Source organism: Hordeum vulgare, chromosome 5H (genome assembly GCF_904849725.1).
Source record: "Hordeum vulgare subsp. vulgare chromosome 5H, MorexV3_pseudomolecules_assembly, whole genome shotgun sequence".
NCBI classification, from domain to species: Eukaryota; Viridiplantae; Streptophyta; class Magnoliopsida; order Poales; family Poaceae; genus Hordeum; species Hordeum vulgare.
In genome coordinates, this window is record NC_058522.1 from 147,827,292 (window position 1) to 147,839,645 (window position 12,354).

The 12,354-nt window shown below is 45.2% G+C and overlaps 2 protein-coding genes across 5 annotated transcripts; one reads left to right on the top strand and one right to left on the bottom strand.

Annotated features, from left to right (window-relative positions):
* The first annotated feature begins 3,734 nt into the window (after positions 1–3,734).
* On the top strand, positions 3,735–8,788 carry LOC123400139 (F-box protein At3g12350). Of its 4 annotated transcripts, XR_006610487.1 has the most exons (4): positions 3,735–4,673; positions 5,011–5,089; positions 5,175–5,432; positions 6,844–6,931. XR_006610487.1 is itself a non-coding variant. In XM_045094558.1 (2 exons), exons 1-2 carry the CDS (start codon positions 3,951–3,953, stop codon positions 8,435–8,437), a joined length of 735 nt encoding a protein of 244 aa, XP_044950493.1. In that variant the 5' UTR covers positions 3,735–3,950; the 3' UTR covers positions 8,438–8,788. The 4 variants fall into 4 exon arrangements, 3 of the variants coding, with proteins under 3 accessions (XP_044950493.1, XP_044950491.1, XP_044950492.1); XM_045094558.1 differs by lacking the exons at positions 5,011–5,089; positions 5,175–5,432; positions 6,844–6,931 and adding an exon at positions 8,426–8,788; XM_045094556.1 differs by lacking the exons at positions 5,011–5,089; positions 5,175–5,432 and having other exon boundaries at positions 6,844–7,578.
* Positions 8,789–10,290: 1,502 nt separating this feature from the next.
* Positions 10,291–12,134, bottom strand: LOC123400140 (LIM domain-containing protein WLIM1). Its single transcript, XM_045094559.1, has 5 exons — positions 11,792–12,134; positions 11,581–11,677; positions 11,457–11,500; positions 11,015–11,098; positions 10,291–10,750 (listed from the first exon to the last, which is right to left on the bottom strand). The coding sequence occupies exons 1-5, from the start codon at positions 11,930–11,932 to the stop codon at positions 10,526–10,528; spliced, it is 591 nt and encodes a 196-aa protein (XP_044950494.1). The 5' UTR covers positions 11,933–12,134; the 3' UTR covers positions 10,291–10,525.
* Positions 12,135–12,354: the final 220 nt, after the last annotated feature.

Here is a 12,354-nt window from a genome sequence, read left to right on the forward strand (position 1 = left end):
GAAGAGCTCGTCGTAAAGGGTTACGTCGATGCTAGCTTCGACACAGATCCGGATGACTCTAAGTCACAAACCGGATACGTATATGTGTTGAATGGTGGGGCAGTGAGCTGGTGCAGCAGCAAGCAAGAAGTCGTGGCAGCATCTACATGTGAAGCGGAGTACATAGCTGCTTCAGAAGCATCTCATGAAGGAATTTGGATGAAGGAGATCATCACCGACCTTGGAGTGGTTCCAAGTGCGTCGGGTCCTATGACACTCTTCTGTGATAACACTGGAGCCATTGCCATAGCCAAGGAGCCCAGGTTTCATCGGAAGACGAAGCACATCAAGCGCCGCTACAACTCCATCCAGGACCATGTCCAGAGTGGAGTGATAGATATTTGTAAAGTACACACGGATCTGAATATTGCAGACCCGTTGACTAAACCTCTTCCACGAGCAAAACATGATCAACACCATGATGCTATGGGTGTTCGATACATCACAATGTAACTAGATTATTGACTCTAGTGCAAGTGGGAGACTGTTGGAAATATGCCCTAGAGGCAATAATAAAATGGTTGTTATCATATTTCCTTGTTCATGATAATCGTCTATCGTTCATGCTATAATTGTATTAACAAGAAACAGTAATGCATGTGTGAATGAATAGATCACAATGTGTCCCTAGCAAGCCTCTAGTTGGCTAGCTCGTTAGTCAATAGATGATCATGGTTTCCTGATCATGGACATTGGATGTCATTGATAACGGGATCACATCATTGGGAGAATGATGTGGTGGACAAGACCCAATCCTAAGCCTAGCACTAGATCGTATTGTTCGTATGCTAATGCTTTTCTAATGTCAAGTATCTTTTCCTTCGACCGTGAGATTGTGCAACTCGTGGATACCGTAGGAGTGCTTTGGGTGTATCAAACGTCACAACGTAACTGGGTGACTATAAAGGTGCACTACGGGTACCTCCGAAAGTGTCTGTTGGGTTGGCACGAATCGAGATCGGGATTTGTCACTCCGTGTGACGGAGAGGTATCTCTGGGCCCACTCGGTAGAACATCATCATGAGCTCAATGTGACTAAGGAGTTAGTCACACGATGACGTGCTACGGAACAAGTAAAGAGACTTACCGGTAACGAGATTGAACAAGGTATAGGTATACCAACGATCGAATCTCGGGCAAGTTCTATACCGACAGACAAAGGGAATCGTATACGGGATTGATTGAATCCTTGACATCGTGGTTCATCCGATGAGATCATCGTGGAGCTAGTGGGAGCCACCATGGGTATCCAGACCCCGCTGATGGTTATTGGCCAGAGAGGTGTCTCGGTCATGTCTGCCTGTCTCCCGAACCCGTAGGGTCTACACACTTAAGGTTCGATGACGCTAGGGTTATAGGGAATTGTTATACGAGATTACCGAAAGTTGTTCGGAGTCCCGGATGAGATCCCGGACGTCACGAGGAGCTCCGGAATGGTCCGGAGGTAAAGATTGATATATAGGACGGATGGTTTCGGACACCGGAAGTGTTTCGGGCATCACCAGTAACGTACCGGGACCACCGGAGGTGGTCCCGGGGGACCACCGAAGGGGGGCTGCGACCCCAAGAGGTAAGATGGGCTAATTGGGGGTGGGAACCAGCCCCTAGTTGGGCTGGTGCGCCTCCCCAATCAGCCCATGGCGCAGGGGAAAGGAAAAGAGGGGGGGAACCCTAACTTAGGTGGGCCTTAGGCCCACCAGAGGGGTGCGCCACCCCTCCCCCTTGCCCTGGCCGCCACCCCTCTCCCATCTAAGGGCTGCCGCACCCCTTAGGGGTGGGAACCCTAAGGGCTGCGCCCCCTCCCCATCCCCCTATATATAGATGAGGTTCGGGGCTGTTTGAGACACGGTTTAATCTCTCTCTCGCAGCCCTGCTTCTCTCCCTCCTCCTCTCTGCCGGCGCTTTGGCGAAGCCTTGCCGGGAGACCTCGTCTCTCCACCAACACCACGCCATCGTGTTGCTGGTCTTCTTCCCCAACCTCTCCCTCCTCCTTGCTGGATCAAGGTGCGGGAGACGTCATCGGGCTGCACGTGTGTTGAACACGGAGGTGCCGTTGTTCGGCACTAGATCGGAATCGCCGCGAGTACGACTCCATCAACCGCGTTCTAGCAAACGCTTCCGCTTAGCGATCTTCAAAGGTATGAAGATGCTCTTACCCCTCTCTCGTTGCTGGTCTCTCCATAGGAAGATCTGAACATGCGTAGGAAATCTTTTGAATTTATGCTGCGTTACCCAACAAATCCAACAAGCTTGGGTTTGCTCGATTCGAAACTCGTATGCGAAAGTTATGGTTGTTTCAATGGCGAGCAGTAGTACCGCTTGTGCCAAGCGGTAGTGCCGCTCCCTAGCGGTAGTACCGCTCCGGGTGGGCGGTAGTACCGCTTCGGGACGGTAGTACCTCTCTTTGAGCGGTTGTACTTCGTCGGACTTTTTGCGAATACTTTTCCAAGCGGTGGTAGGCCCGACGGTAAGATCTTTATTACCGTGGCCTAGCGGTAGTACCGCTCCTCGCCAGCGGTAGTACCGCTAGGGGCAGCGGTAGTACCGCTGTGCGCGGGCTGTAAGTGGGGGTAACGGTCTGATTCCTTCCCCCACTATATAAAGGGGGTCTTCTTCCTCTTGGAAAAATCTATCTGTTGAGCTTGTGTTCTTCTCCATTGTTGACCTTCTTAGAGCTTGCTAACTCTCAATCCCTTCAGTGATTTTTGCTAGTTCTTGAGGGAAAAGAGAGAGGAGATCTAGATCCACATCTCCACCAATCACTTTCTCCTCTATGTGAGGGGAACCCCTTGAATCTAGATCTTGGAGTTCTTTGTGAGCTCGTTGTTCTTTCTCTCATATTTCTCCATAGCTTTTGTTGTTGTGGAGGGATTTGAGTGTGAGGGACTTGACCACTTCATGTGTTCTTGCCATTGCATTAGTTGCATTGGTTTGAGTTCTCCACGGTGATACGTGGAAGTGAAAAGTTAAGAAGCTTATTACCCTTTGGTACTTAGTACCTTAGAGATTGTTCTTCGTGGATGCATTGGGGTCCTAAAAGCTTGGTGGTGTCTCGGAGCTCAATCATTGTGGCGTAAAGCTCCGGGCAAGCGTCGGGGTCTCCAATTAGGTTGTGGAGATTGCCCCGAGCAATTTGTACGGGTACCGGTGACTGCCCCCAAGGGTTGCGATTTGTATGGGTTCGGTGACCGCCTTCATGGGTCCCTTAGTGAAATCACGACATCTTGCATCGTGTGAGGGCGTGAGGAGATTACGGTGGCCTTAGTGGCATCTTGGAGAGCATTGTGCCTCCACACCGCTCCAACGGAGATTAGCATCCGCAAGGGTGTGAACTTCGGGATACATCATCGTCTCCGCGTGCCTCTGTTATCTCTTATCCGAACTCTTTACTTATGCACTTTACTTTGTAATAGCCATATTATTTATTGTCATATATTTTGCTATCACTTAATTGTTTATTTTACTTAGCATAAGAAGTTGGTGCACATAGGTGAGACTAGTTGTTTTAGGTTTTGTGCTTGACAAATTAAACGTTAATTTTATTTCGTATTTGTTCAAGCATAAACCGTAATTATTTTAAAACGTCTATTCATCCTCCTTTGGGAGACGTTCACGTCCTTTCAGTATTTATATGTAATCTATATTTAAAAGAAATGTATTTAGAAACGGAGGTAGCACAAGCTACGGAGGGTTAGAGAATATTGCAAAAGAGCTGGCCCAGTGTCTCGCGGCGAATATTCGCACCCAAGCCCATTTTCGCTTCCTCCCGCACCTCCGACCACCGGCCGTTTCCAAATCCCCAATTCCATCACCTCTCAAGTTCCCAACGCACGCCGATCTCATCGAGAAATTTGATCATTTCGACACCTGCGCGCCGACTCGAAGGAAATCCTAACCCTAGCCCTTGCACCATGGCGACCTCTCTGGCGGCGGCGGCGGAGACGGCGCTGGAGGATCTGCCGGAGGATGCGCTGCTCGCGATCCTGGCCTTCCTCGCGCCGGCCGACGCCGCCGCCGCCGCCTGCGCCTGTCGCGCCCTCTTCGCCGCGGCGTCTTCCCCGGCGCTCCCGCTCGCACTCGCGCTCCGCCTCGGCCTCCCGCCCCCGCGGCCCTCCCCAGATGCCTGCCCGGCCTCCGTGCGTCGCCTCTTCCGCTCACTCCATAGGCTCCGCCGCCTCCTCGGCCTTTGGCGCCGCCTCCCCTCCTCCCACTCCGGCTCGCCATCCCTCGTCGCGTTCGAGTGGGCTCCGCGCGCCACTCTCGCCGCCTCCCTCCTCACACCCTCCAAGCGCGGCCTCGCCGTATCCAAGTCCCCTTTTGTGACCCTCTCCATCGCGGAATCCGGTGACACGGTGGCGGCTCTCGGAGAGGTTCCGGTCTGCGTCAATTTCGTCGGGGACAACCACATTGTGGTGGAGGCGGCGTCGGGGGAAGATGAGGAGGAGGGAATGGAAGGAGGATCGCCGCCGGAGGAGATTTATATGCATTTCGCGAACCGTAGGAGCCCTGGGGCAGGGAGGAGAAGGCGGGAGAGACAGGGAAGGAGGAAAGGTGGTCGAATGGAGCCTGAACACTTTGTGAGGATTCCAGATGCTGAGCCGACCAAAGCGCGGCCGCTGCAGGGCCTGTGGAAGGTGCTTCCTTTGCACACACAGCTTGTTCTTTTGTTGTTGCATAGTATTCTCCTTGGAATAGTTGATTGATATACTAATACTATCGTGGAGTACATGTGGAATCGTTACTCTTGCGGATACTGCAAAATGTGGTTGCTCCTGCGAGGAATTGGCGTAGATCACTTGTCTGTTGTTGCACCTATTACTTTACGTTGATTCCTGCAAGATGTGTCCATTCAGTTTGGGGAGTTTGCGATATAATATCAGAATTTAGCATGCACCCTTGCGGAGCATCTGTACTTTGACATGAATTGCGTGCGCTATAAGAGGATCAGTTGGTTATTACTCCCATGGTCAGGCTATCATCGATTATGTTGATTGGAGACGACTGCGATATCTCTTGGATTGAAATAGCACAGCAGCATGATCTGTCAGAGGTTGGCGCTGAAAATTGGATATGTTAGTTATTGTATAAATTGTTTTTCATTGAATGCTATAACGAACTGCTGTCCATTTGCTCAGGGCACTGTTTATGGAGTTTGAGATATCTGTTCAGGTTAAAATTGTGTGCTTTGATAGTGTTTGCCCCAGGGCCTCTATCCTAACCTCCATATCATGCACATGGTTGACATTGAGTTTGAAATATCTATTGAAGATTGAATTGGCATGCTTGTTATGGTAGACCACACGTATGACTGTCAAAGGAGGTCACTTGGAATTTATTGTCGCTAAAGAGAGCATGGAGGTGTTTCTTTTGGAATTGAACTATGGGTAACCTAGGTACATTTATCTGTTCTAAAATCCTAGTCATTTGAAATTCTGAGTCTTTGCGGAGAAAAAAAATGCTCAGTGACAGTCGTGTTGACTTTGAGTTCTTGTTAGAATAGCTATTTTTGGTTTTCACAGATAGTGCTAATGAAAGGGCAAGGCAGTACCACCAGAGATGGTTTTCCTTGCTAGCATGGCAAGTAGTGTCTTTCATGTTCACCGATCATATCGCCCCGCGAACATATAACGCGGTGTGGAAGCTATGTCAGCAGTAAGAATCCCTGTTGTGTCATGATACGAGAACGCATGTTCACAAGACTGTACAGACTGAGAATGTGATTCTCATTGGATAGCAAAAGCTTGAAAATTTGGTGTAGTTCCATTTAGCGCTGCCGCCAGAACTAAGGATATAACATTACTGTCTAAGAGGTTTCAGTCCCTTCTTATTTGGGATGACTAGGACTTCTATCCTAAAAGCTCAAATAAATGTTATTTTTTTGGTATTTTGGAAATGAAAGGCTAGCAAAATTCGCAAGTTCAACTCCTCTGATATTTGTTATTTAATTGAGAAACTATCGTAAAGGATGCATGGAATTGGCGGTGCAAGTAACTGTTTCTTCATAGCCGCGATGTTGAATGCTGAATTTGGCAAGTGGTTGCAGTACTGCCAGTGCAAAATTTTGCATCCCCATATGTCTCTGTGACTAGGAGTCCTGTCGGTCGGTAGAAAAATGAAGAGAACCTTCCCTTACCATGTTAGAAGCTTCGGAAAGTAGGGGTTATTTCCTGTGGATACATAGCAATTGATACTTACTGGTATGAGATCTCAGACAAGGTTTGCATGCAACTTTTAAACATGAGTCCATTTTGCTTGTTTCTCTCTATCTCCTGTTATGTATAGCAAATTAGCTCATGAATGACAGTTCCACAATTATGATTTGCTCTTTAGTTTGGTGTTACTGATTTTGTTCACAAGAAACTCTGTTATGTTTGCATTGTCTATAGATTGTTTTCATTAGCATTTGGACATTGACATTGTCTGAAAACATATAGTCCAATAGAAGGTTAATGTGTATATATGATACTCCCTCCGTTCCAAAATAAGGGTTGTGATTTTAGTTCAAAAACTAAACCACGACCCCTATTTTGGAATGGAGGGAGTATACATCATCAGCTGATTTCTCAAATCACTTTTCTTAGTTTACATAATATCTTTTGTAATTTACTCCCTCCGTTCCTAAATATAGGTCTTTTAAGAGATTTCACTATTGGTCTACATACGGAGCAAAATGAGTGAATCTATATTCTAAAGTATGTCTATATACATCCGTATGTGATCTACTATTGGAATCTTTAAAAAGACTTATATTTAGGAACGGAGGGAGTAGGAAATATGATGTTAACCTTTATTTTCCTCAAACAGGGTGTATGCGAGAACAGGACTCTGGAATTTTACATTATCAGCTATGATGACATTGGTGGAGTGACTTGTAGACGAGTTAGTGAGAATAGGGGACAAAACTCAGGCTACTCCCCTGTCTTCTGGACTACAGATGCTACATTTCTTGAACCACCATTCTCTGAACGGGAGCTCGATCGTTATAGTTGCCTTGAGCATATTGGAGTTGTAACATGTGGCCATACAGAGACTTGGAACAAGGCAGTCTCTCGGATACTGTGCATCAATTCAAGTTATGACCTGGTTCATCCTCATCTGTTAGCTCCCTTCGATGATACCAGGAATGTAGAGGGGAGGATTTGGCTTTATGAAGATGGAACCTTTGGGTTTGGATTCACTGGAAGCAATTCAATTATAGATCTTAACCATGTCTCCATGGATGGTTGTATTATTGATACACCATACTAAAGATATGTCCTTTTGGCATGCAATTGTCGCTAGGACTAGGAAACCATCTGTACAGCATTGTTAGGAAAAAAATTGCATCTAGCATGAAGCATATTGGATCCAATTGTTGCACTATAGATGGCAATTCGCCAGATCTGGCCCTTTGGTCTTGTACTTGTTGCTAGGATAATCGTGTATCCTGATACTGCACTGAATGGTGGTCCCTTCTGGCATTTACTTGTTGCTAGAATACCCTTGTAACTTTATTACTAAATTTAATTCTCAATAAATTGGAGTTGTTACTTCTTCGTAGGTGCTGTTTTTCTGTCCCATCTTTTGGTGAATGCTTTGTCGTTAAGGGCAATCTTGTACTCCCTCCGTCCCAAAATTCTTGTCTTAAACATATCTAGAAAAATTTAAGACAAGAATTTTGGGATGGAGGGAGTATAACTCTGCAACTTCTTGTACAAGTCATCAGATATTGAATGTTTATGTTATCTCATGAAAATAGAGAAGGTTAATATTGCCTTCTCTTCCTGTTTATTTAAGGCTTTTGCTTTTTGTCAAATGAACAAATTGGCCCTTGTTGTTGTAGAAAAGATATCAAGTGATTCTTATGGTAATAGTACTGTATTATAACAGTGCCACTTTTTGCTCAGCTATCAAGATAATTGATTCACCTATGTACTCCTTCAATAAAGAAGTATAAGAGCATTTAGATCACTGATCTAAACGCTCTTATATTTCTTTACGGAGGGAGTATCAGCTTAGCACTTAATTTCAACCTTGCTGTGTGGATAGGTAAATAGGTAATGTTCTACTCTTGCATATAGTTTCTCATAGTATTACTCTCAGTTGCATTTCTCATTTTCCCATTTCTTATGGTAATAGTAATGCTGAGGTAGTTTGCCTGTCAGATCTCTGCATATAATTTCAGTCGGTATCTGGTGGTAAGTGGTAGCAGTGATCTACACAATCTTAAGTTTCCATTTCTTGTATGTACTCCCTCCGTCCCAAAATAACTGTCTCAAGCTTAATATAAATTTGTATTAGAGCTAGTACAAAGTTGAGACACTTATTTTGGGACGGAGGGAGTAGTATATAATGGAGATATGCTTGTCTTTCTAATAAACTTGTAACGTCTATCTTTCTTTTCTAGGTGGAGATTTGATTATCATGAACCCTCTTCTTCAGCGCAAGTTGTCATGTGGACGCCTGCCTGTTTTTGTGGAAATGCCTGTACATGTACATGACACACGGTCAGCAATTCAAGACCAGTGTGCACTGTCTGCAGTGATTAGCAGTGATTACTACTTCCCTGGTAGAATATGGTACTGCCAGCCTGCCACTTCGCTAGCAGAAATTACAACTTTTCTGGCAATCTCTGATTCTAAACAAACATTCTAGGTCTAAGATCTCTTTGGAGCTACTGATCTTCATTATGTGAAATGCCGCATTAATGCATTATCTTCCATGTATGTATTGTACGTACGCCTACATTTTACATGTATTTTTGGACTAATGCTTTGTTTTGGTATATACTCCCTCCGTCCCAAAATAAGTGTCTCAACTTTGTACTGCTCTAGTACAAACTTGTACTAAGTTTGAGACAGTTATTTTGGGACGGAGGGAGTATATGTTGCAAGTTTTCCTAGTAGCACATCATTCATCACTTCGGTTGATTATTAGTTATGACTGTCACAGGACGCTCTTCATTTTGGTAGTTCATATGGCCAATTCCTTACTCCATTCTTAATATTCTCCCTTTACATGTCAACCGACATGTGTGTGAAGGGCCCTCGTAATAATTCTATGTTGTCCTGCTGTCATAATTACAAATAAGCAAGTGAAATAGTTGATGGGAGGAAATTGGCATGCGAGTTGGTCAAAGGACAGCTAGTGACCGTGTCAGGATATTCAAGCTGGCTGCCTACCTGGTAATCCCAACAGCTGGCAAGTGACTGCAATGATTGATCCTTGAAATTTAGAGCAACTTCTGATCCTCTCATACACTAAGGCCCGGTCCAGAGTCCCTCGGCTCCGTGGCTCTCCTTCCGGAGCGGACGGAGCTGTAGTTAAAATTAGTGAAGCGGCTGCACGGGTGCTTTGTAGATTCTCGAATTTTGAGGAGCTGGTGGATTACCGATCGAGGCCTAAATTTCAGCTGGCAAGTGATCCTAGTTTTCTTTCCAGGGACAGGTTGGTCGTCTCATGATTTTGCGGCGTTCTGAGTTCAGCTGGCAAATAAATTTGAACTAGTTTGAAAAGGCCCTGTTTGATTTATGTATCTGAACTAATTTTATCCATCCTCTTGGGCTAACGAACAGAAACAATGAAACAGAAAGAGCACAAATCCTGTTGTGGGCATTTAAGTCTTTCTGAGTGAATGCATTTTTTAATATCCTGTGTTATAAATGGTTTGCCGGTGATATCTTAAGATGTTTCCATACTAATGATGCGACACCCTACATTGTAATATATTTGTATCTTTGGATGCCTCCTTTGTCAGTTAATTAAGCATAATATAATACTTCTTCAGTACTGTATCCCCAACACTATTATCTATCATTGCTTGCTTCAAACTTGCTAGAAAGCTTTGTTCTATCATCGATGCATAAAATAATAATATCATTTGTACATCTTGTTGTAATGTCCCTCTCAGTACTGATTAATTAATTGGCCTCCAGATTTGTGCCAGTTCTTTTTTGGGGTACCAGCTCATTTCTTTTCTGTGGAAAGCTTAAAGTTGTTCAGAGTTTTCTTCTTTTAGACGTAAAAATGTTTTGCTCCTATTACCTACTCCCTCAAGTGACCTAAAACGTCCTACATTTGTCTACAGAGGAAGTATTCTTTAGGCCCTGTTTGGAATAGCGTATTTTGGTAGAATACACCTGTAAAAATTACAGGCCTCCGCCCGTCGGTTTCATTTTCCACTAGAAATCAGTGTTGACCAGTATAATACGGGTGTAAATCTGACACCTCTGTATTACAATACATTGAATCCAAACGCAGCCAGCCAGATGATAAATCAACTTACAGTTCTCTTGCTTGTATGCGCATTAGACGTCTTCGAACCAGGTAGAGATATTTCAACTCAGATATAACAAGGTTTACATGCGACAAGGCAATAACATAATTGTCTTTGGAAATGCACTTGATCTCGATTGGAAAAACTCAAAAGAAGCACGCAGCAGAAAGATATACTGCTCTGGTGCAAATGCAGAAGGGCTCGTTATTCATCTCTGGATATCCTCAAGGACTAATACTCCGAGTCTTCATCATCCACTGACCCGGCACTTTGTGACGTCTTGTCGTGATCGTTCTCGAGCTGGCTGAAATTTCCCTTCTCTTTGATCAGCTGGGTGTGGTGGTGCTTGCAGAAGAGCTTGCCCTCGTGGGCGATGTAATTCGAAGGGCTGATGGTGCACCCTCCATGGCAGCATTTGAAGCAGCTCTTGTGGTACATGGTGTTATTGACAGTAACCTGCAGAGTTGGTGCGGGTGTCATGATCAGAGCACTGTTATGTATGGAAACCAAAGAGGTATGAACAATACGTCCGCGTCGCCTTTTCTTATCATAAAAAAAGATGATGACTAATTGAATGCCCAACTTGGAAATGCAGCAGATGAATATGAATCCAGCAACATATTGTTAAGTAAAGGAAACTCCAGCTAAAAAGTAGTACGTCCAGAAGATAATAATGCAGATACTTAATTGAGACATAAGAGTAGAAGAAAATAATAGTACCCTCTCAATTGGATAGACTGTCTTGCTGCATCCAAAACATTTCTCTCTGGTGCCAGCAAATGCGCTCGAGACTTTAATAGCATTCTGCCAAGAAAACATCCATGATAAGCATCACCAAATGTAGCCCACAAAGAACAAAGGATCAATAATGCCGATTAGCTGCACGATTTTGTCAATATTCTCCTTATCAGTTTGCAAAACGTCATACATTTCTATTGAACTAAGTTCCCTATCTGTTGGGATCCGGCTTTGCACTCTCTTTCTTGTTAATGAATACATGGAGCTCTTTTGCATGGTTGGAAAAGAAAAGAAAATCTATGTATGTTTTGGACCATCTTGGGTGTGTGTGTTTTGGATCATCTTTGGAGAAACAAAATAAGTAGTAATGATCTACTACGCTCCGCAAAGAATAGAAAAATGTTAAGAGGGGATTAGTGGATACCTCATTCCCAACATTCCTTTCTGGCTTGACAACCTTTGGAGTCCCTGAATCAACATTTCCCCATTACTTTCTGAAAGAATTGCAAAGGAATGCAGAGACGACATGTGCTAGTGGTAGTCCGTACCTTCGAAGCTCTTGTCGAGGCTCCCAGTCCTCTTGAAGAGCTGGTCAAAGTGAGGCCTGCAGTAGAGCACCCCTTCGAACGAGTTGTAATTCGCGAGCTGCGTGACAGAAGCATAAATTTTGTTTGTTGCACAGGTTGAACAAGAACCGATATCTGAAACCGAAGATATGAGGCAGGAGGAGTGAGGGGGAAGGGGAAGCAGCAGTAGTACCTTGAGGGTGCCCTTGCAGTGGTGGCACCTGAAGCAGGCCTTGTGGTAGACCCGGTTGTCGGCGGTGAGCTTGTCGACGAGGTACACCGTCTTGTCGCAGGCGTTGCACTTGGTCGTCGTCCCCTGGAACGAGGTCGCCATTGCCTCCCCCTCTCGATCTGCAAGCTGCTGCTCCGATAGACGGTTGATGGTGATGGTGAGTACCTCGCTCCCGACAAGCCTTAGCCTTGGGGTGAGTGATGATTATATGGTGGTAAATGGCGTGGCGCGGTTGGTGGTGGCTATTGCAGGGCAGGACAGCTTGGGCGAGACAGGGAATAATGTCGGGGGTGGCAGCGCCAGAACGAGGAGCGGAGTAGAGTAGTCAAGTGGGAATTGTAGCGACTCAAGGAAACGAAAAAAGGTGGAGGTGGTTGCGGGAATTTGCGGAGGGGCTAAGCAAAATCCACGTGCTGACTGGTGATGACGTTGGCTGCGACAGGAGAGTCGTCCACTTCCAACTTCCAGTGCCTATACCTACAAAAACTTACAAAGGTTTACTTAACCTTTCAAACTAACTCTTC

Coding starts and splice junctions, on each gene's coding strand:
- LOC123400139 (XM_045094556.1), top strand. CDS start 3,951: ATGGCGACCTCTCTGGCGGCGGCGGCGGAGACGGCGCTGGAGGATCTG. Junction 4,674..6,843: donor CGCTGCAGGGCCTGTGGAAG/GTGCTTCCTTTG, acceptor TTCCTCAAACAG/GGTGTATGCGAGAACAGGAC.
- LOC123400140 (XM_045094559.1), bottom strand. CDS start 11,932: ATGGCGACCTCGTTCCAGGGGACGACGACCAAGTGCAACGCCTGCGAC. Junction 11,678..11,791: donor ACTGCAAGGGCACCCTCAAG/GTACTACTGCTG, acceptor TCTGTCACGCAG/CTCGCGAATTACAACTCGTT. Junction 10,751..11,014: donor CAGTCTATCCAATTGAGAGG/GTACTATTATTT, acceptor CCAACTCTGCAG/GTTACTGTCAATAACACCAT.